This window comes from Pituophis catenifer, unplaced genomic scaffold, assembly GCF_029215685.1.
Source record: "Pituophis catenifer annectens isolate HBS135680 unplaced genomic scaffold, rPitCat1.0.hap2 SCAF_3, whole genome shotgun sequence".
Lineage (NCBI taxonomy): Eukaryota > Metazoa > Chordata > Lepidosauria > Squamata > Colubridae > Pituophis > Pituophis catenifer.
In genome coordinates, this window is record NW_027256883.1 from 89,782,314 (window position 1) to 89,807,054 (window position 24,741).

The 24,741-nt window shown below is 41.2% G+C and overlaps 1 protein-coding gene across 5 annotated transcripts in view; it reads right to left on the reverse strand.

Moving 5' to 3' along the window:
- SLC12A7 (solute carrier family 12 member 7) overlaps nt 1-24,500 on the reverse strand; it is a 111,156-nt gene extending 86,656 nt beyond the window's left edge. For 4 of the 5 annotated variants that reach the window (XM_070940782.1, XM_070940781.1, XM_070940780.1 and 1 more), the window contains exon 1: nt 24,211-24,500. In XM_070940782.1, coding sequence (XP_070796883.1) covers nt 24,211-24,409 — 199 coding nt within the window. In that variant the 5' untranslated portion in view covers nt 24,410-24,500. Of the gene's footprint in view, nt 1-24,167; nt 24,185-24,210 lie in introns of those variants that run through there. The other variant, XM_070940783.1, reaches the window with a different exon arrangement.
- Between the last annotated feature and the right edge of the window lie 241 nt (nt 24,501-24,741).

Sequence of the window (24,741 nt, forward strand, 5' to 3'; positions counted from 1 at the left end):
TCATTACATAATCATGTAAGTAGCATCATTTTTACGTAATTTCAGCTTTTTGAAGGCACCTATCCTTAGACCTGATAGGGATTTTTGTGTTAAATGTTTAGCTACAAATGTATAACCAATGTTGATTGCAAAGATTAACAGTGAAATGAAAATGCCTTCTAGCAGCTCATTACTTCCAATATTTGTTTGAAAACACGGAATATGACTTAGTCTCCAGGCAGATCAGACTGTATCAACCCATTCCTGGACCATTCCGCAGCCTATTAGGAGAACACAGAATTCCATTGCAACTTAAAAGTGACTCCAAATACATTCAGAAAGACTTATTCTCAATAAAGAATTATGATTCAAATTCTCCTTGTATTTCTATACTGTAGGACATGCTTGTGGAACCAACATCTCTGGGCCAAATGTAATCCACAGCATTTTTCTAGCTAATCATTGGCTGGCTTTTTTCCCCTTAAGCACTATGCTTTAAAGAGGTTTCCATTGAGTTTCTTCTATATTTTCATTGAGAAACTCTTTCTGAAAAGACAACATCTAGCAATCCTATTTTATTTCAGTAATTCATACATGCTGGTAAATGAGTGTGCAGAGATAATATTTGTGGATCAGCTTCTCCAGATCCCAGAGACTTCCAAAAAAAAAAAAAAAGAGCTTCAATTTTTAGCCAATCCACCTTAGTTAAAAATACAATAGTAATGTCACACCTATATTTCTTCCTCAGACATATTCTGCATTTCGTTTCATAATCAATATAATAGTTTTTCAAGTATAATAAACATAAAATTGTTCTTCAAGTATAGTTTAATTTGAGTTCAGTACAAACTATTGGACTTCTCATTCAAAAATAACTCAGTTGAAAGAAACTTGCCAGACCTGACCAATATTTTCCAGTTTTTAAGAAAACTAGGTACACTTTATTTGAAGCCTATTAAGAAAGAGGTCAGTAACATAAATGAACAATTGCACTACCACATGCTTAACTAAATATACAAAAAGTTCCCTGTAAAAGGTTTTGGATATTTACTTTTCTATCCCAATATATCTTACTCTAGCCTATGCTTCCTGAAGTGAGAAGCAAACAACCCAGTAAATACAAATGTGTATTATGTAGCTTGCTTTCCTATTTTTTTCAATAAAAGTTAGAAAAACAAATGTTGTTTCGAAAGGCTACAATTTAAGCACGTGAACCACAGGATAGAGAATTGTATCCTTTCCTTGCTAGCATTTTTAATTTATTCTTTAGCCATTTTTTTTCTCTAGCAAAGATCCAAGTATAGTTATTTTTTAAGTAGACATCGGGGAAGAACCAGCAGCTGGAATTTTATGGATCTGACTGAAAAACAAAATGACAGGAAGGAAGGCGGGAGAAAAAGGATAAGACAAAATGTTAATGTCCTCACAGGACTTCTGTTTTGTTAGATGCATGTTCTACCTGACCTAAACATGTTTTATGAGATGCTCGCATATTATAATTAAAGTCCTAACCTGTCGTTATTTCCAAAACCCCACAAGTATTCCTAGGAAACAGAGATAGAACATAATTGTGGAATGCCTTACTGCTAAATGTGCCTAACAAAAAAGACAAAGCTAAGATATGGGTCAATAGAGAGCATTATAGCAAGACAGAGAAAGCAGTAAGGATCATTTCCATTACTTTTACTTTCTGATAAATAGAGTGGGAGTTTGTGACTGGCTTTGCATATGCTTTAGGAAATACAGTAAGCAAGCATCCTCGTGATGACCATTTTTGTAGCAGCACTCATAATATGCTCTCAGAATTCTAACTGTGCAACCTAGCACTAGCAATTTGGAAATGTATTAAATATGTGGCTTATGTCTCTGGAAAGGTTTATTTCAAGCTTAATATCCACCCTGTTATATGAAAATGCCGGTCCAGAATCTGAGATCTTATGCACAGGGTATATTCATGACAATCACTACAAAACTATTGCCATAGAGGAGTTTCTTTTTAAAGAGATAGATTGATATTCAGCCCTGATTCCAAGCCGATAGACAGACAGACATTACAATAATGTAATATAGAAACAAATTTTGGAGAGAGGGAGGGAGCAAAAGTTGACATTACAGATGGTACAACTGCTATGTAAGCTGGGATTTCATTTCTCCATCTGCCATCTAAGCACCATGTATTTAAGCAATATCAATAAAGTACAAATGTTAGACTGGGATCATTGAGATTACAATATTAGACATTCCTTCTGCAAATAGCATCATGTTCTGAAACCCAATCTGCACATGTCATATCTTTTCAGCCATCAAACTGTTATATAAAATATTAGCTCCTAAAGTGCATAATTCAGAACACAATGTTCAGCACACTTAAGCATACAATGAACTCCCAAAGCATCCCCTTAAATATGATCATTTGTATTTTTGTATTAAGTGTTACATTCATATCAACCATTGTTCTGTGCATTCACTGAAATAGTCCTGCATCATGTGTGGTCCATTGTATCAAACATGGAGAACTATTTATGCCTCTCAAGTGTTTGATGAGCAGGTTCCATCCCTCACTGTTTTATTTAAACATTGTTTAAACAAGCATTTACAAAGCACTTACTGGATCGTCTTATATTCAGCTTAGTAGGTCACAATACATTCAAACAAGACTAGAAGGTTTAGTCAGAATAAAGAGAAACCCTGATTCAAATCACCAGTCCATAGGTTGTGACTGGTTAAACAACATTCCATTTGGCAAACTGTGCTCTTAGATTTAGTTCTCTAAAAAGTGACACTTTCATAACCGGAGGATGTAATTCAGGACACATGACCTTGTTTCACTCCAATTTTGACCATTTTTCTATTTTTACTGTTGGCTTTTTATCTGCTTACTTCTGCAAAATGACAAAAATGTAGACATGTTGCATAGCTTACAAGTTATCAGTTTCTACATCTACAATGAAAATAACCCAATTTAAAATAAACTCCACAACAATGTATCATTACTATTCAGATAAGCTATATTTTCAATTTAATATACCAATCATACTTTATTTATTTATTTATTTATTTATTTTATTATATTTCTATACCGCCCTTCTCCTGTGGGACTCAGGGCGGTGTAAAGCCAGGATAAAACATAGCATATAAAATTTAAAAACATTTTAAAAAACAATTAAATAATTTTGGCCCGAATTTAAAACAACCCAATTAAAACTGCATTTCGATTAAAAAACTAAGAGGATGGGATCAAGCCAGCCCAGCTAGATGGAACAAGTGTGTCTTCAGGGCCCGACGAAAAGTCCGGAGGTCTGATATCATGCGTATCTCAGGGGGCATGTCATTCCAGAGGGCAGGTGCTGCCACAGAGAAGGCTCTCCCCCTGGGGGTCGCCAGCCAGCACTGCCTGGCCGATGGCACCCTGAGGAGGCCCTCTCTGTGTGAGCGAACTGGTCGGTGGGAGGCTATCAGCGGCAAAAGGCGGTCTCGCAAATACCCCAGCCCTAAGCCATGGAGCGCTTTAAAGGTGGTCACTAACACCTTGAAGCGCACCAGGAAGACCACAGGAAGCCAGTGCAGCTCGCGCAGGAGAGCCCCGTCGCTCCCATAATCCCCCGCGCGGCCGCGTTCTGGACCAACTGCAGCCTCCGGGTGCACCCCAAGGGGAGCCCCATGTAGAGAGCATTGAAGTAGTCCAGGCGGGAAGTGACGAGTGCTTGAGTGACCATGCGTAGGGAGTCCCGATCCAGAAAGGGACGCAACTGGCGTATCAGGCGAACCTGATAAAAAGCCCCCCTGGCCACGGCCGTCATATGCTCTTCTAAAGACAGCCGTGCGTCCAGGAGGACGCCTAAGTTGCGAGCCTTCTCCGTGGGGGCCAGTGATTCACCCCCAATAGCCAGCGATGGCACCAGGGATGCCGGAAGCCACAGCCACTCGGTCTTAGAAGGGTTGAGTCGGAGCCTGTTTCTCCCCATCCAGGCCCGCACGGCCTCCAGGCACTGGGACATCACTTCAAGGGCATCATTGGGGTGCTTTAAAATATATACATTTTAAAGCAAGAGAGGCATAGCCCAGGCCCCATCTGTTAAGGGATATCATCTCATAGAACCCAGGAAGGGGCCATTTTCTGTCATAGAACCTTCTCTCTGGAATATCATTCCCCTGAAGATTGACGCACCTCAACTCTACTGGCCATTCATAAGGACCTGAAGTCCAGGTTCTGCTGTCAAGTCTGGGCCCTATGGGGCTGAGCTCTTATCGTTGTTACAGTGCTTGATGTTGGGTGTATTTTTTTCTTGGCTACTAAATATGTTATTTATTATTTTGTTACATTGTTTTCATCTCATTTTTAAGAATGATTACCCATTCAGAATTACATATTTTGAATGAATGAATGAATGAATGAATGAATGAATGAATGAATGAATGATTTTATATTTATAAGTGTTTAAAAATACAAAAAGTACAATATTTCAATTTTATGCAATATGGTTATTTTATACTAGAAAATTTATATATTACCACTCCAACTTACTCAAGAGGCTATTTTTAAGAAAAACATATTATAATGTGTGAATCTAAAAAACACTTATTATGATCATACATCAGAAAATGTGTGAATCTCAGATTGTGTTTAACTTGTTTGATATAAACACAAACCTCACTATTTTTCTACTACATACAAAATGTTCCTATTGAAAAAGATAGAGGTAATTCAATTTAATGGAACATCTGATATCAATTATTATCATAGAAGTAGCTTTGCTGGGTAATATGACTCAGAAGGCAAAGACAGATCCTTTGTACATGAGATCATTATCTAATTGTTTTTGTTGTGAACAGGTTATTTCTAGCTGTCTTTGTCAGTATAAAGGTCACCAGAATTAATATTTATTGCTGATCAGATCCAGATAAATAAATTTGATGCTATTCTTAACACGTTAGTTTTCAAGGTATTTATAATTATATTAGTACTTTCATGCATTGAACAGCCACATGTCTGTTCCTTTGGGAAATACTGGTAAAAGTTGAACTGGTTTACTGTGATTATGTTTGCTAAAGGCATAGAAATACAGACAGCAAAATAGTAGAAACAACTTTTATCAAAATCAGGCAAAATTGCCTTTCTGGTTAATAACTCAGATCTATCAAATCTAGTCAACATTGGTCTTCAACTAAAGCCAATGGGACAGTTCTGGAATTCTCACAGGTACAGAAAAAGGATTATAGTCACACCCTTTATTTCTTTTCAAGATTGTTAAATATACTTTGCTATTTTATTGGATAAAACTACTATTATACTGATAACTTTACCGGTGTAATGAAGGCATCAAGCTAGAAACTGGGAGACTGTGAGTTCAAGTCCTGCTTTATGCACAAAACCAACTGGGTGACCTTTGCCTAGTCACTTTCTCTTAGTCCTAGGAAGTGGCAATGTCAAAGCACTTCAGAATAATCCTGCCAAGAAAACTGCAAGACAGACAGTCTCCAAGACACCCTCACACCCCTATTCTAAAATGGAATTAACAGAAATTGCAGGATTTCTGTTCAAGCAAGGAATTAAATATTACAAAATATTTTTCTTATTTTTTAAAAATATTAAGATTCAAGGAAGTCAGAAAAAAACCCAAATGTATTGAATACCTCTAAAACAATAGAACCTTAAGACTTCCAAGTGATTTTTGCAAAGTCTGTGCTGGTGATATTATTACGACAGGTTAACCTTGACTTACAATCATAAAAAAAACACACCTTTTTTTATCCTTTGATGGTAGTAAAAATAATTTGGGGAAGGGGATTATAATAAGAATTTAGGCAATACCATCATTTTAATACAAGCCAGTATGACTAATAATCTACTTTCATTTTCATTTTTGTAGATTTGTTTTATCTGTTTAGTATCAAAAGATAGGTTTCATGCAACTGGCAAGTATAAATGGGATGTTCTGGTACATAAAAAAAATGAAAATTCATTGCAAAATGAGATAGATTTTGAATAATTAACTCAGTGCTCATGTTAAAAAAAATCCTGATTTTTCAAATTATATTGAATCTTGAAAAGATTTAAAATACTGGAGTTAAAAGATTTTAAAGTAGGGGTGATATGGCTTTTATATGATTAGGTAAAAATGGATTCCTTCCAAACACATTAAAAGCATGGAGTTTCACATTCATTAATATGATCTTGGAATTCTCACCAATCATTCTAACTGAAAGACTAGTCAATGGATCAATTTATGGGTGACAGTAAACCATCCAGTCATATATTTTTGGCAACAAAATCTTAAGAATTATAATTATTAACATAAGACTGACAGGTTATAACATAGTCTGTTATAGCAACAGCTCTTAGATTTATATACAGCTTCACAGTGCTTTACAGCCCTCTCTAAGCCGTTTACAGAATTCGCATATTGCCCTCAACAATCTGGGTCCTCATTTTACTGACCTTGGAAGGACAGAAGGCTGAGTCAACCTTGACCTGGTCACGATCAATAACATAAGTAATAGTAATAACATGTTATTAAATATAGCAATATGTTATTAAAATTAATAACATGTTATTATTACAGTAAAAATGGACGTTGACTTACCTGAACGTCCTTTTTCGGAACGCTGCGGATACACTCCTGCATTGGGAAAATCCTCATGTCTGACAGCAACTGAGAGAACTTAAATTTAAATTAGCCTGCCACTCTGTGCTCCTACCACGCCCCCTTTTGCACCCGAATCCCCAGTCTTGAACGAAGACACAGCCCAGGACAGTAAACAAACTCTTTTATTGAACCAAATACAACGGCAACCACCAAACACAAAGAGAAAAACCCAAACGGGGGGGATGGAGTGTATCCGCAGCGTTCTGAAAAAGGACGTTCAGGTAAGTCAACGTCCATTTTCCAGAACGCTGCTACTACACTCCAGCATTGGGACATACCCAAGCCTAATTATCAGGGCCGGGCAACTGACTGCTCACCCCCGCAGATCCAGAAACCACACTCTGCAGAACCCTGCACCCAAAGGACGCCTCAGCAGAAGCAAAAGAGTCAATATGATAGTGCCTAATAAAGGGCGACAACGAAGTCCAAGTAGCCGCTCTACAAATGTCCAACACAGAAGCCTGAGTCGCCCAAGCAGCCGACGTTGCAGCACTCCGAGTAGAATGGGCCCGGAGTCTCGCCGGAACAGGTCTGGCCTGCCTCTCGTAAGCCAAGGCAATACAAGCCTTGATCCAACGACCAATCGTTGCTGATGACACCTTTTGACCCATCGAAGCCGGATGGAACGAAACGAACAACGCCTCCGATCTCCGAAACGAAGCCGTCCTCCGGATGTAGCGTCTCAAAGCTCTGCGAACATCGAGTGTATGCCACAGGACTTCGCGGTGATGTCTGGGCGATGGGCAAAAATCCAGTAGAACCAGCTCCTGCGAACGGTGGAACCACGAATTCATCTTAGGCGTAAATGCCGGATCAAGACGAAGCACCACTGTGTTAGGGCGAAAGATACACAAATCATCCCGGACGGACAGAGCGGCCAGTTCCGAAATGCGCCTGGCCGAAGTAATCACCAACAGGAAAGCCACCTTGAGTGAAACTGAACCCAGAGGCTCGAACGGTGAAACAGTAAGAGCTTGCAAAACCAATGACAAATCCCAAGAAGGATAACGATGAACAGTGGGTGCCCTCAGGTTTGTGACACCGTGGAGAAACCCCCTCACCCAAGGGTGATGGGACAGTGAAGTGTATGGAGGAAAGGAGAGCACCGTGGCCAAGGCAGCCACCTGACGTCTCAAGGTCGATGGGGCGAGACCTTTGTCCAGTCCTGATTGAAGAAAAACCAAAACGTCCCGAATCGTAGCCAACGTCGGATCAACGTGAGCTCCGGCACACCAACGACAAAAGGCCCTCCAAGAAGCTTCGTAGATTCTAGTCGTGGAAGGTCGCCGAGCTGCCTGCATTGTACCAATCACGGTGTCCGGCAAGCGCCCCTTCTTGAGGATGACGCGCTCAAATGCCAAACGGCCAACTGGAGCCACTGGGGGTCTGGGTGGTGAATGACCCCTTGGCACAGGGTTACCCGATGAGGCGGAATCACCCACGGATCGGACACTGAGAACTCCACGAGGTCCGCGAACCACGGCCTGCGCGGCCAGTTGGGCGCCACCAGCAACACTTCCGCCTTCTCCGCAATCATCTTCCGGATCACCTGGGGAATCAGTGTGATCGGGGGGAATGCGTACAGTAGTCCGACGGGCCACCGACACCTCAACGCGTCCACATCCTCTGCCAACGGGGATGGGTAACGAGAGATGAACCTGGGAAGTTGGGCATTGGCAGGACTGGCAAACAAATCCACCACCGGTCATCCGAAACGAAGAGAGGCCTCCTGAAACAGCCTCGGGAGCAGCTGCCATTCGGCTTGATCTATCATCCCCCTGCTGAGCCAGTCCGCTCGAGTGTTGGCCGTCCCCGAAATATGGTCTGCACGAATGGACAACAGATGGCGTTCTGCCCAACCGAACAGCCACTCCGATTCGAGCACCAACACCTTCGACTTCTCGATTTACATGCGCCTTCGCAGAAGTATTGTCCGTGAGGACCAGAACATGGCGCCCCTGGATCAACGGGCGGAAGTGGAGACAAATTGCCCGAAGCTCGAGAAGATTGATACTGTGAGCTCTCTCCGTCAGAGTCCACTGCCCCTGGGCTACCTGGACTCCCAGATGGGCCCCCCACCCGTGAAGACTGGCGTCGGTGGTGACCACAATCGGGTCCAGATCCAGAAAACTGCAACCTTTCAGAAGAGCAGGAGACTTCCACCACCTCAGTGACAGCCCTGGGGGGGTACGCTCACCCCCCTCAGCCCTGGGGGGGTACGCTCACCTTCCTCGGAGAGTTGGCACAGCCCTTCCTCTGAAAGGGAAGAAGTAGCCATTGAAGAGGCCGGGAGTGCCTGCGAGCCCAAGGCACAATGCGGAAGCACGAGACCAGCTTTCCCAATAATTGCGACAAAATCAGCAGGGACACTGATCTCTTGACTAGGACTTGGTCCACCAGCGTGTGGATGCTCTGAACTCTTTCTGGCGACAGGAACACCTGCCCTTTCACAGAGTCGATCACGGTCCCAAGGTGTAGGATCGAAGTAGAAGGTACGAGATGGCTCTTTTCCAAGTTGATCGTGAAGCCGTGCCCTCTGAAAGTCGACAGCACGTGCTCCATGTCTCGTACTGCCTGAACCCTGGAAGACGAGAGGACAAGAACGTCGTCCAGGTAACAAAGAACTCTCACTGGGACGGTGCTGAGAGTCGCTGCCACCACCGCCATCAGCTTGGTGAATGTCCTGGGTGCTGAAGAAAGCCCGAACGGCATCGCACAATACTGGTAATGTTCGCCCGCATATTCAAAGCGTAGAAACTGTCGATGCGAGGGAAGAACCGGAACATGAAGATAGGCCTCCCTCAGGTCCACCGACTGCAGAAAGTCCCCCTTCCGGACCGAAGCCAGAATCGAACAAAGGGAGTGCATCTTGAAGCGGCGATAACGTACCGTCTGGTTCAAGACGCCTCCCGAAGACTTTGGCACCAGAAATAGAATCGAGTAGAATCCGGTCCCTCGTTGGCTTAATGGAACCGGTTCTATAGCGTTTATTGCCAGCAAGTGTGAAATCTCTGCCTTCATGAGTCTGCTACGGTCGAGCAACAAGGGAACCGGACAACGGATGAACCGTCGCGGGGGTCGATCTGTGAATTCTATCGAGAGGCCGTCTGAAATCGTACGACGCACCCACTGATCCGGAGTGGACATCTCCCATCTGCGATGAAAGGCTCGAAGACGACCACCCACAGGACTCGGAGTCGGTGAGTCATTTACCCCTCTGGAAAGACTTGGAACCGGACCCCCGAAAGGGGCGCTTGGACGCGGTCTGATGTCTGCTGCGGTCTCGGAAGCGCTGCCTATCCGAGAAAGGGTCGGACTGCTGGAAGGATTGTCTGAAAGTGGCGGGGCCTCTGGCCCCCCGAATAAGGACAAAAGGGCTGGCGTTGAGAATAAGTGGTATAACGTCTGTCCTGCTTGCGAAAGGAAGAGGGTAACACCTTCCTCTTGTCCTTGTCCTCAGTCAGGACTGGTTCTAAGACTTCCCCGAACAGATTGGAAGCCTTGTATGGAGCCGCCGCCAGTTTCCACTTAGTCTTAACATCAGCCTTCCACGGGTGCAGCCAGAAAAGGCGTCGTGAAGTAATGCCAGCCGCCATCGCACGTGAGGCAAATTTCACTGAATTCAACGAGGCGTCCGCCGAATATTCCGTGGCTGCAATGATTTTATTGACATCATGGCGTAGGCGGGTTTCCTCCGGAGGGAGGCATTCTCGAAGCTGACGTAACCAGATTAAGGAAGCGCGATTGAAGAAAGAAGTGGCCGAAGCAGTCTTGATAGTCCAGGCCACCGCCTGATGGGCCCTCCGGAAGGCCAACTCAGTACGCCTTTCTTCCGACTTGAGACCATCCAGCGGATCAGACGAAACCATCGATTGAGTCGTGAGAGCCGCAACCGGAGGGTCCACTGAGGGTAAATTCAACAGAGCTTCCAGCTCAGGAGCTGGACAAAACAATTTCTTGTCTAGATTGCTGGGAGCGGTGGACGACCCTGGCTGGTTCCAAGGGGCCTGCAACACGTCCGTAAACAGCTGAGGGCATGGTACAAAGTCCTTTTCCTGCTTGACTTGCTTGAACAAGGCATCATGAGGCCCCAGTTCAGATTGGGCTGCCGATGGCTGTGCCCCCACCGACCCCAAATTAGTTGTCAAAGGCTGGACGGAACAAGCCTGTGAAGGCCAGGGTGTCAGGAGGCAAACCCTCGTCCTCAGAAAACTCCAGGACCTCGCCCTCATCTTCCTCCCATTCAGAGCTCTCAGACGAATCGGATTCCTCTCGAGAAGCCCGGGCTCTGCGCGAAGCTGAGGCGGACCATTCGCGCGAAGAAGATCAAGTCGAGGGAGTCTGGGCCGCCGTTTGTGCACTCGCTGCCAAGTGATAGATGCCAAGGCTGTAGAAAGCATTGACTGAAAGTCCATCTGCGACTGTGGCGGAGAAGGGTCCACCCTCCGAAGCCCCGCCGCTGTAGGAGTGAAGGTGGCTGAAGGCTGATGTCGAGGTGGCCCCGACAATCCAGACCAGCGAGCGACACATCTGGCATAGATTGAGACACGCCCCTGCGTAAAGTCGATGGGACCGGCTCCGCTGCTCGCGATTCTTGGCCTTCAGGAAAGGAAGGGTACTGCTGGCTAGGCCCCGCCTCCCGGCTGGAGGATGATGCGGCCGCCTGTTTGGCCTTCTCCCACTGCCGCTCCAAGGCCTTGTGACGTCGTTGGGCGTCCTAGTCAGCTGTAGAGGTGCCCTTAGGTAAGTGAGACCCAAGGCCCCTGGAAGCTGAAGTTTTGCTTGACTTCTTTTTTCAGGACTTGGTGGTCCTCACAGGACTGGCCTCCTGTTCCACATCCGAAGAAAATGAGGAGTCCGCCATGAGGGCAAACAGGTGTTTTTTTTTTTGTTTTTTTTTAGGGCTAGGCCAATCAAGACCAAACAGGAGAAAGCCTCTCATGGAAGAAGCAGTTGGTCACACTTTGCTTCAGGGGGGGAAGGCCCGGAGCTATTAAAGCACGCAGACCAGAGGCACAGGAAGACTTCACACTGATGCCTTGCACACATAAGCCTCAATTAATCAATAAGGTCTGTAGGGCCTAACGATTCCCCCCCTTTCTCTGATGGTGCCTTAATAGGAAGGCCAAAATCACCGCCGAAGGGCTCTCCAACCACCTAGAGGCCGAGTCCAATGATGAGGCAATGAAGGCTCACAAAATGGCGGCCGCCCACGTGTCCAAAATGGCGGCCCCAGAAAGGTGGTGCAGCAAGTAATGGCGAACCTCTCACCAGTCGCCAATACGCCGGTAGCGCCCCGTGGCGTCAGACCCTCGATCGCCACGTGGGGAACGGATCCCCGATCGCCAATAAGGCTGCGGAGGGGTGGCGAGCTACCGCGAGCCACACCACACACCCCCCACTCTTCACTCACGACCTCCGATCCTGGTAATGCCGATCGGGCCTAGCAGCGGTGCCGCCCGCAGGAACCTGACGGGACGGACGCCGGAATAAGCCTGGGCAATGTCCACTCGACCAAATCGCCGGCACCTTCCACCCGCCACCGCTTCGCTGTTCAATCGAAAGACGGCTGGGGAGGACGGCGAACCGCCCAGCCCCAAGCCCTCCAGCGGCAAAGGCAGCCGGCTCCGCCTCGCAGGGACAGAAGCCGGTGGCTGTAAGCGCTCACAGCGCTCGCGTCGGCACGGCCTTGCTTACCGGCACGAAACCGACCTACAGCTGCTAGGCGGGGAAGTCAGGTCACTGAGATGAAGAAATTAACTATTCCCACGAAGGAAAGCAAAAAAACAAAAAAGGGACTAATCAAAAATAAATAAAGGCCTAAACGCAACTCCAGAGCACCGAGAAAACCCTCTCAGTCTGTCAGCAACTGAGAGAAAGACTGGGGATTCGGGTGCAAAAGGGGGCATGGTAGGAGCACAGAGTGGCAGGCTAATTTAAATTTAAGTTCTCTCAGTTGCTGTCAGACATGAGGATTTTCCCAATGCTGGAGTGTAGTAGCAGCGTTCTGGAAAAAGGAGGGAAATTATGTTTGTATCAAGTTGATTCAATTCTTGATGGCTACACCTATTTGAAAGTATTTCAGAAGTGTAATAAAATGTGGAACAAATTGTACTTTTAAAAAAAGTATAAATTCACTTGAGAATCATCTTATTCCATGCAAATAACAATTTCAAATTCTGAATAACTGAAAGTCAACTCCAGGTGGCTACACCCATGATATGGATTTGAAAGTATTACAAGAGTGGTTTGCTTTTGCCTTCTCCCAAGATTATTAAAGAGTGGGAAAGAGCAATTAGATCCTACCATATCCTGAGGCCATATTAATATATTAAATATCCTATGTATAGCATGACACATAAACCAATTACTCATCTGGAGTGCATTGCACTGTAAACTTGTTGATCAACTGCACGAATATGTTAGAAGGTTATCTTCTTTGTTTAGCAAAGTAGCAGGATAATTGAACTCATTTAGGGTATGGGAAATGGCTATTTTGCAATATTACGAAGTTTCTGTTACTTTGCTACTTTCCAAAATATTCTTTGAAGAGCCTCTTAAGAAGTGGAAGAAATTCTACTAAACAAACAAAAATTCAGTATAAACTTCCCTAGAGAATTTGCCTGTTCCAGGCAAATTTCATAATTCCAAATTTCCACTTCTGTTCTCTTCCAGGCAAATTACATAATTCCAAATTTTGAATAACTTGAACTATTATCTCCTCTGTAACTGGCTGATTTTAAAGGCTGCTGTTGAGATTTAGCCAAGGATAATCAACGTAAAATACACCAAAAGCAAAAAAAAAAAAAAAAAAAAATTAGCTCAGTAGGACCGATTTAATAAGAATTACATAAACCAGAACAAAACATTCTAAACACATTTACAATCTCACATGGAATAGTCAAAATCTGACAGTTTTGATTTTAACTACTGTTAAGTGTAGTTTCTTTTAAAGTAGAAAGACAGAGATCCTTTTCAAATAAGGAACCCATACTTTTCTTCTACAGATTCAAAATACAGGTAGTCCTCGACTTACGACAGTTCATTTTGTCACCGTTCAAAGTTACAATGGCACTGAACAAAATGACTTTCACATTTATGACCATTGCAACATCCCCATGGTCACATGATCAAAATTCAGAGGCTTAGCAACTGATTCATTTTTTCTAATGGTTGCTGTGTTCCAGGTCATGTGATCATCTTTTGTACTCTTCTAACAAGCAAACTCAATGGGGAAGCCAGATTCACTTAACAACCGTGTTACTAACTTTACTAATTGCAGTGGTAGAGTAAAAAAAAAAAAAACAATTGTTAACTGGAGTTAACTGAGCATCAGGTTAAATGAGGGAAGTCAACAAGTGAGTCATTTTATTTAAGGTTCAGTTATAGGAAAAGGCAGAAGAAACAAAGACTCTTGCTGCAACAAAAGCAGCCAGAATTTTGCAAGCTTCCTGGCACAGTCCATAAGATGGTGATGTATTTAGAAAAGTTAGCATTCACACATGTGCTAAGGAGAACTACTTATTGCACAGGTACCATTTCATCTGGAAATGGAGTATAAAAAAGAGAAAATGTTTCTGGATGTACTGTAGGTAGTCCTCAATTTACAACCATTCGTTAAGTGACCATTCGAAGTTACAAGGGCACTGAAAAAAGTGACTTATGACAGTTTTTCAGATTTACAACTTTTGCAACATTGCCATATGGTCACATGATCAAAATTCAGATGCTTAGCAACTGGCATGTATTTATGACAGTTGCAGTGTCCCTGGGTCCTGTTATCATCTTTTGCGACCTTCTGACAAGCAAAGTTAATGGGGAAGCTAGATTCACTTAACAAAAGTGTTACTAACTTAACAACCACAATGATTCAGCCACAAGTGATAAATCATGATCATAATCATAAAATACAATCATCATAAATCATAAGGTACAACATTCAGTGATAGTTACAGGTACTAAATAAGCAATCAACATAAATCATAAAATACAAACAACAAAGTTATAGTCATAAGAATATATAGAGTTGAGTATCATCAACATACTTCATCATGATCCTGCAATCAACAATACAATGGGAAGAGTTGAGGGTGGAGTAACTTCACAGTTTTAGTTGGAAAAGTTACCTTGAGTCCTTAATAACTTTAAAAAATCTCTATAATTACTAGAATGGCTATAAATGGACTGCCATTGAAAAGACTTTTGAGCTCATCCTCTTCTTCAAACTTTTTCCTAAGTAGACATGCCTGCTGATACCTTGTACTATATAATGGTATCAGTTTTGACTAAAAGAGAGAATTGTTCCATGCAATCATTTTTTAAGTTTTTGTTCTGACCACAGTATTAAGTTTGCATAAAACCTCAACTAAATTGGGTTGGGGTAATTTAAACGGAATGCTATTCCAAAGGGCAGGTGCTGTAACAGATAAGGCAGGATCTAGGTCCCTTCAAATCAGGGTGGATTTGATTTAAATCGAGTTGATTTAAATCACAATTTAAATCATGATTTAAATCACTAGTAAAAAGGCTTGATTTAAATCAATTCGATTTAAATCATAATTTTTAAAGACTGTCATCTCTGCTACTCCTTTGACCCACTGTTGACTCACCGATAGTCCCAGTGTTGCAGAATATACAGCCTCATGCTACATAACTAAGCTCCATTTCATGCTGAATAAACTAAATTATTTATATATCTTAAATAGAATGAACGTTGTCTTACCTGAACGTCCGTTTTCTGGGTGCTGCGTACACTATCCATGAATGGGTTAAATCCTTCAGCCTTTGACAAAAACTGAGAGTAATTTTAAAAGAAACTTCCCTTTCCCGGCTCCCTAGCCATGCCCCCCACTCCCGTGATACCCCAGTCTGAATGAAGGCAAAGCAAAATGACAACCTCCGTCTAGTAAAAATAACGTAACTTTATTAACCAGCAATTCCAACAGATAACGGGCTAAGAACTCGCCCCGGCAGGCAGCCGTATTCAAGGGAGGGGGTATGGATAGTGTACGCAGTGCCCAGAAAACGGGCGTTCAGGTAAGACAACGTCCATTTTCCTGTGCGCTGCTCCCACTATCCATGAATGGGATATACCCAAGCTTAAACTCCACGGGCGGGAGGCTGACTGCCTCTAGTGTCCTCCTCAGCCAGGACCCGTTGGAGAACTCTGCGACCAAAAGAGGCCTCCGCCGAATTATAGGCATCTATCCTGTAGTGGCGAATGAACGGTGACAGCGATGACCAGGTGGCCTCTCTGCAAATGTCTGCTACTGACGCCTGCGTGGCCCAGGCTGCCGTAGTGGCTGCACTATGAGTAGAGTGGGGTAGAATCCTGCCCAGCCGCGGCCTGGCAGTTCAGGTCATAAGCCAGGGCGATGCAGGCTTTAATCCATCTACTGACCGTTGAGGCTGAGATCTTCTGGCCCATGGAAGCCGGATTAAATGATACCAGAAGAGCTTCTGTGCGACGAAAGGAGGCCGTCCTGCGAATGTACTGGCATAAAGCGTGACGCACGTGGAGGGTGTACCATCTCTTCTCCCTGTTGTCTCGAGGCGAGGGGCACTGCCCCCTAGAGTTGTGAACAACTAGCATATATGTGTGAGGGGAACCTTATGTAGAGTAAATTACAACAGCCACGCATAAAATAATTATCCAAATATTTATAAAACTTTTATGAGGAAAATGAACTCAACATTCATATTTCATTTGGGGGATACAAGGAGTGTCTATAAAAAACACGTACATATGCTTGTTTTCCTTGGCCAACTAGGAATTTGTGACCAATGAGTCTCTCTGTGATGTGAAACATAATAGTGAAAGTTTAACTTTTCAGGTTACCATATCATGCTGGAACAAAACAGCAGTAAGAAAAATGAAGTAAAAAATGCATCTCAGCACTTAAGTGTAAATCTGAAATCCATAGAGTCTGGGAATTACTAGTCTATTTTAATTTGGAAAGTAATACCAAATTGGAGAAGGTAGTTTTATATGTAGTGCTTGATTTACAACCACAACTGAGGCCACAATTTTCATCATAAGTCAATGAGGTTGTAAAGTGAGCCAATATATGACCAGGGCCAATTTTATGACCATTTTTACTGTGGTCGTTAAGTGATTCCAGATCCCCAAGTGATGTTTCTTGTTGGAAACTGACCTAGACTGTTGCAATCATGTTACTGCAGAATCCTGCAACCAGTGATAAATGCAGGCCAGTTGCTAAGTGCCCAAATTGCTATCACATGACCATGGGGATGGTGTGACAAATGTTAAGTGTAAGGACAGGTTACAAATCACATTTTCCAAGGCAGCTGTAGCTTTGAACAAATACACAGTTGTAAGTCGAGGACCACCTGTATATATTTATCCTTTTTGTTACAGCCATTTCTTCTGTTAAATCATGATAACTTATTGTCTTCAAAAGTAAATAAACATGTATCACATAATTAGACTGCTTGTAGCCCTCACGTAACTGATTACATTTCATTCCCATATGAAATAACTGCATAGATGATCAAACAATTTCATTTTCCTCTACATAAACCATTCACAAGACATGAAAAATTAGGATATCAGGGAAAGCCTTGAACAGCATGTTCTATCTTTGCTTTGCCTGTATATGAAGTATTTTATACACAAAGAACATTTTCATTAATTGTTGAACAGCAATTAATATATTACGGTCACCAATAAAATTCACTGTTGCAAAAAAAAAGTCAGAAAAATTTGATTACATTTATAAAAAATGTAGAACAGTGTAGTTAGTAAATATACACTTATGGTTCATGCTACAAGTACTAAAAAATACAGCAGCAGACATAAAGAGGAACAACTGATAAAAAAAACAGTGAATAATCTTAAAAGTGATGAAGTGCGCAGAGATGGATAAACTCACGAAAGAAATACAGGAAAAAGAGGAAACAGATTATTACCTGGTATGGCAAAAATGGTATGATTGGCTAGAGAAAAGAAAAATAAAATAAAAATAGGAACACAAAAAAGGAAATGGAATAGTTAGATAGGAATCAAGTACCAACTAAGAAAACAATAAATCAAAAAGGGAATTTAAGATATTGTTATATAAGTAAAGGTGTAGAGATATATATTGATGAATATAGTTTACCGATGTGACTATCTAAAATACAAGTCGTAAGACTTGATTTATGTTTACTCGTTGTGTATATTGTATTATTATATCTGTGTTTGTTTTTCCATTTTAATTAAAATAAAAATTAAAAAAGAAAAGAAAACCAGTGAACTATGTATGTCTAAAATTAATAAGTAACAAATATGTTTCAAGTTGTTAGGTAACAAATGATTTTAAGTTACAGTTTACTCTGCGTTCTGTATTAAGAACCCTCCAAGAAGGAATACAATTTAAATTATGCATAACCTAAACAAAGGTGGAGGGGGGAAATATCTAAACAAAATATTTTCAGGAAAAAAAATTGAAAGCAGCATTTCATATGCATACCATAAATTCATGACATTTTCTTCCATAGGATGTTATGATGATTGTAGGCTTAGGTAGCTTTAAAATGAGGCCTTCATATTCCTAGATTACAGGTTTATCAATGACTAGATATTAGAAATGAACAAGACCCCCATGCTCAGATGAGCTGAATGTCTTACTAATAAACAAAGAATTGGGAAGGGGTATTATTATCAGAGATGCTTTAATTTGGAATCCTGCATTAATCAGCAATTTGGACCCAAGGTCTAAAGAAACCTTGTAAACTCTATGATTCTATGAAAAGATGAATCACTGATCTGACCAAACAAAGCTATACTTATATTCATGTCTAACCTGCTTTATCACCCCCTCCTAAAATCCATGAGCATTACTTCAATTTATTTACTCAGGAAATGAAATACTCTACAGCCTATTCTTGAAAATGTTCCTACTTACCTGTATTATTTACAAGTAATTTCCTACTATTTTATATAACAGGTTCATCCCCACACATCTAATACCACCCCAGGGAATGCAACTTAACAATGCAAATAAATTGATTTGCAGTGATAGGACAGAGAATTGTAATTCCTGCCCTTCTCCAAACTCCTAAGGAAATTTAGACAAGCCAATTTATTGCAATGGAAGGGGAAATTGCTTTTGTAAAAGCTAAAAATCATAGGAGAAAATAACTTTTCTTCTTTCTCCTTACCACCTTTCTATACTGCCACCAGCACATTTTCTTGGAAGTTGAATTCTTCTTTTAAAATGCTTCAAAGTCTGAGAAGAGAACTTTGGATTGCTCTGTCATAAATGAAGTTATTCACAGAAATTAAAACAGACTCTTCTTTCCAACTCAGTCTATGTGTATCTCTCAGTTTTGCCACAAATGTCCTATTAATTTTTCTTTCTCCCACTGCCTGCTATATGTATGACACTTCTTCTGCATGTATTCTAAAACATAAACCACTCAACATACATGTGCACTGAAATTATTTTTCACATTAACCCAAGATTTAAATAGACATGTTAAGAATTGTAAAAGGTTTGGGAATTCAAGAGGGAAAAAATATAGTTTCACACATTCTTGCTAATGTTGAATATTTTTATCACCTAGAAATACTGTTCGGTAGAATCTGCAACTTGTTCTTTCTATTTCCATACATTTCTTATATAAAGTAAACATGGACCTACAAGTCAGATTGTTTTGCTTTATATAATTTGTATCATTCTCAGAAACTATTCAGACCTGAAGTATCTTTAAAATTTTTAAGTGAAACAATCTCGATGAAGCCAAATATAATTGAACCAAAAGACAGATAACGAGATAAATGACTTTTAATGGAATTCAAAGTTAGACAGTACTTTATTGAGACTAATTTATCATAAAATATATGAAGGGTTTAGGTTATAGTACTTGAATTAAACTTTTAACTCAGCATCAAGAACTTCAAACAACTGATAAGATATAAGAAAGGAGAAAACAAATGGATGTGATTATAATCTATAAATTAGGAATTACCACAGGAAGGAAATCCCAGAGATAAAAACAGGAAAGAAACAAAGGCTGGGAAAAGAAAAACAGAGTAAGGAGAACAAGGAAGGAAGTGATATGAAATAGAGGAGTAGCTGAACAAAACAAATAGTGAATGAAATTGCTGAATAATTTATTGTTCTTAATGCAAACATTTGAGAATTAGTCCTTCATATTTGCTATTTCCAATTAACATTTGTGATATTGTGCAAGAGTTGAAAGAAAGTGCTGGATTTGGGATACGGTTGATTATCCTTTGTCACACATTGCTTTTGCTCTATGACTAACACAATTTTCACTTTCAAAATGATTGCAACATTTTTAAATCCATATCTGCCCAATCACAAACAGTTTTGCTATAAAGGAAACATATTAAGATTCTAAGAGGTAATGGCTAACAAGATTGGGGGGAAATGCTTTTTCTAGTTTCAGTTTAAGTAAGAATTTGTGTTTAGTTCTAAAGAGCTAATTGATGGATTCCACTGTTGTTGAATGGGTCCCAATGCGAGTTCTCATGTGTTTTGTTTTCCTGTCTTTGTAATCTTTACCAAATACGTTCTTGTGCTTCTGAATTTTTCATTTTTATGTAAATGTAAATAGTAACTATGCAGCAATAATTTGTGGAATAATCTTTCTAGGACTGTGTCACTTGAATCGCCGATAAAAGATTCTATTATAGAATCTTTTCTGCAGTAAAACAACTCTACTTAAAAAATTACCTCCTGAACAGAATAGAAAGCTCTGTAAAAATTCTTACTACTGACACATAATTTAAGATGCTCTAAAAAGGCTTTAAACATCCAATTACCCACTTGCATTCTGAAGTAGTACAGTCTCAGGAAGAGATAGGTAGCCCTTGACTTACAACCGTCTGCTTAGCAACTATTCAAAGTTATGACCTACCTGAAAAACAGAGCTTTTGATCCAAATTTCTGATATTTAGGCACCCCCGCAGTCACATGACATTTCAGGTACTCATCAACACAACCATATTTCTGGTCATGTGACCACACCATGACCGGTAATACGGTTTTACAAAGTTTTGCTGAAAACTGGCACTTACAATTTTTGGCAGAACTGTGATATAGCGAACAATGGTTTTGCTTAATGACAGCAGTGTTCACTTAACGACTGTAGCAAAAATCATGGTAAAGTCAGATCAGTTACATGACCAATTCATTTTACAATCATTACAACTTTCGATCATATTGGGCAGGCTCCATTACAGTTATCTGTATATATCCCTGTCTGGAGGGCTACTGTATATATATATATCCCTGTCACTGTGGTCTTGAAATTATCTGGATTTCAACCCCAGCTTTATCTTGGATCAATATGTGATCTACATAAATTTCTACAATACTTTTAAGCTGCCCTACATTCCTAACTAGGTAAAGATAAAGGTTCCCCTCGCACATATGTGCTAGTCGTTCCCGACTCTAGGAGGCAGTGCTCATCTCCATTGCAAAGCCGAAGAGCCAGCACTGTCTGAAGACATCTTCATGGTCATGTGGCCGGCATGACTAAACGCCAAAAGCACACGGAATACTGTTATCTTCCCACCAAAGGTGGTCCCTATTTTTCTACTTGCCTTTTTTACGTGCTTTTGAACTGAGTAGGTTGGCAGAAGCTGGGACAAGTAACGGGAGCTCACCCTGTTATGCAGCACTAGGGATTCGAACCGCTGAACTGCTGACCTTTCAATTGACAAGCTCAGTGTCTTAGCCACTGAGCCACCACGTCCCACATTCCTAACTACAAAAAGGCAATTTCAAGCAACACATTTGATCCTATGTTGGAAAAACTATTTTTTTCCAGTTCTTTTTTTTCCCAATTAATATGGTAGATTAAATTTGTCTGTTCTTTAACCAGAGTGCATTTCTTCAATTTGCTAACTTTAAACAAAAAAAAAAGTTGCAAATTGTTGTTGTATTCTGTACCCAGAGGTTCTTTTAAAAAAAATAAAACCAGAAAGAAAAGAAACCAACCACTATAATTATGTAGATCTTAGAATGCAAAAGCAACAATTCAGTGCACCAGAATAGTATCAAATACTTAAAAGCCACAAACAACTAACCCATTCTTAAAATCATCCAAAAAGGGTGGGTAGAGGCAACCACTACAAATCTGATTTCTACTCTCAAATTTATTCTACTGGTCATTAAGATTCTCTTAATTTTGTAATTACTGTATCCATTTAGCCCTCCAAAGATTTCAAGAATGATCTGATGTTCTGTCTCAGTATTCTCTTATACACCTTTCTTTATAAGATATGTTTTGCATTGTTTATGGCCATCTTCATTGCCTTCTCTCCACTATCTCCAGGAACTTTTAACATGAAGGATTAATTAAGCATCTATCAGGCGCTGCTGAAAACTAGTATAATTAGATAATTTTCATACATTGAAAATTGCCTATAGATTTTATTTTTACCAGATGTTCAGCTTTGATCTAAAATTCTATATTTTTGTAAATTGTTTTCTTACATGGACAATCATTCTTATCAACAGAATTCTGAATGTTCTTAGACAAATACTTTCATGCTTCCTTCTACCTTTTATACTTCCTGCCAACAAATTTAAAATAGTTTATAATGCTTACAGTTTGCAATTACAACAGTTAGTAGCTCTTACATGATGCAAATTACAAAATACCTGACAATGGATTTCTGTCACACTAGATAAGTAGTTAAAACAAGAACATACAAGTTATTCTCAATGAATGCTTGTGAAAAGTCACTATTTAAAAACAGGTCTATCTGAATATTCCATAAGTTTTATCTCTGATCTAACTTATTTACATCTTACTTTCCTTCTCATTGAAAATATATATATATATATAATATTTATAAATAAAAATTATTCTTGGATAATAGTTCATACATCTTATAAAATGAAAGTTACGTATTCACAAAAGCATATGAAAATATCAATACTGAAAGTGTCACTTACTTTACTTTCTATGCTGAAACATAATTACCCTCTAGAAATTATTTCCTAAAATATAATATCCAGACACTATCCCTTTCCTTCTATGACTTAAGACGTCTCCTAGGTACAGTACCAACCTAACAAAGGACTAGCCAGATGACAGGCTCACATTATTAATATACATTTGAAGTACAGTATATGTTGTGATGCAAATTACTTGTGAAGTATTTTTGCAATCTGATGAAATAGGATTAACTGTCTAGAACATATAACACAAAGAGAGCCCTGTATTTTTATTATATTACCATTCTACCATTATTACAGACCAAAGCTAAAGCCCCAAATTTAAATTAATTCATATGCAGCCCTATTTTCTATTGCAGTATTTTTCTCTCCCCTGCCTTCCCCCTAGAGGAAAAGCAAAGGAACTTTTAAAATTACTTTTACATTTATCCTCCTGTATGCCATTCACTTCCCTTTTACTAGTGAATCTTTTTTACCCTTTTACAGTAAATGGGTGTAAAGTTTATCCAATCCAAAAGTTTATCAATGATTTATACAATATGTCTTATTACTGATTTATACAATTAGCAAAGAAAGTTGAACTAGGCACAACTGGGCCCACTCCATGCTAAAATTAAGGAATCTCACTTTTCAATGTTTACATTGTTATTAACTGGAGACACAATTCACCTAGATGTTTTTTCTTGATGTGCTATTTTTTTTAATTACAACGGAATAACCATCAGTCAAAATACTACATCCTATCTGCAATTTAAAGTGCCATAGTCCAAGATAATTGTACAACCAGGTGATGATCTCTATACCATATTAGGCAAAAACAGAATTAGTACACATTCTGAAGATTTGGGACTTAGTGTATTTTGAAATAATTTCGCCGTTTCCTTTGCAGAATGAAACCACACATGCTACAAATCTACTACCCTATCATGCTTAAATCGTTTGTATACCGGTTTTTTTCTCTCCTGAAAAAAATTCCTTTCTTCCTTCCTTACATATATAATTGTTTTAAGAAATAATCTGATGCATGGCTATTTCGGAGTAAATTGGTTTGAGCCGAATGAGAATGAACTTCACAAAGAAAATACATCAGGCAGGTCTGTTCTAGTAAATTTCCCATAGTGAAAAAAATGCCCATCTTCGATGACCGAGAATGCCTAAGTTAGCTCCTCCTTGTTTTTATCCGCTGCCAGGAAAGGCCACCTGTGGGACCTGCTGCCAAGAACAAACAGCAAAGTCCCAACCCTACAAAAATTCACTTCTTCATACAGCTCTGTCAATCAGCCAAAATGACTTCACAGGTTTCCTCCGCACCACCTTATATGTTTCTGCATTGGGGGTAGGGGAGAGTTGCCCCAAACTTGCATGCTTGCTGCAAAAAAGCCTAAGCGGGGCTTCCTCCAACCAGGCACCACCTCAAAAAATCCACACGTCGGGAGGGGGGGGGGAAGGAAAAGGACCTGAAATTTATCTTTCCCCCCCGCCCCCTATCCCCCCCCCCGCCCGCATACTCACATAAATAAGACGGCCGGACAGAATGGACTTAACCTCAGCACACGCGGGCCCCACCCTTCCCTTTCTTCCTGGGCAACTCTTTGTGACTCACGTGCTCGTCGGTTCTCATCCCAGCCGGAGACTCGGCCACTCACCTTGGCTCCCGCGCTCCACGCTGCCGCTCTCACTTTGTTGTGGTTGCCGGTCGTGGGCACCAGCGCAGCCCTGGCTTTTACTATTCTCATTGGCTGACTCGTCTAAAGGCTCCGGCTGCTGCAATACCCCTTGGGCACTCGGGGCCTCGTTGCCGCCAGCGGGCGCCTCCACCGGCACTACCGTGAAGTTGGTAGGCATGGCAGCGCTCTTTCTACCGGAGCGCTAGCCTGTGGCTAAGTCGCTTGGAGAGATCCAGAGTCGCCTCGCACAACCACAACCCGCCGCCTGCCCCCTCCTGGGTAGTTGTGGCAGGAAGAGCGGCGAGGGCGGCTCTTTCTTCCCTTTTCTCCGCCTCTCCTCTCCGCCCCTAAGAGCGGCTGCCCGGGCAACAAACCTTGTTTGCCGCCCTCTTTTGCTATCAGCCAGGCAATAGAGGCGCCTCGCATGAAAGGGCCGTTTCTCCAAAATGAAAAGGCGGGAAGAGAGCGAAGAGCCTTTCTCTTCATATTGATTACCGGCAACGTCTGTGC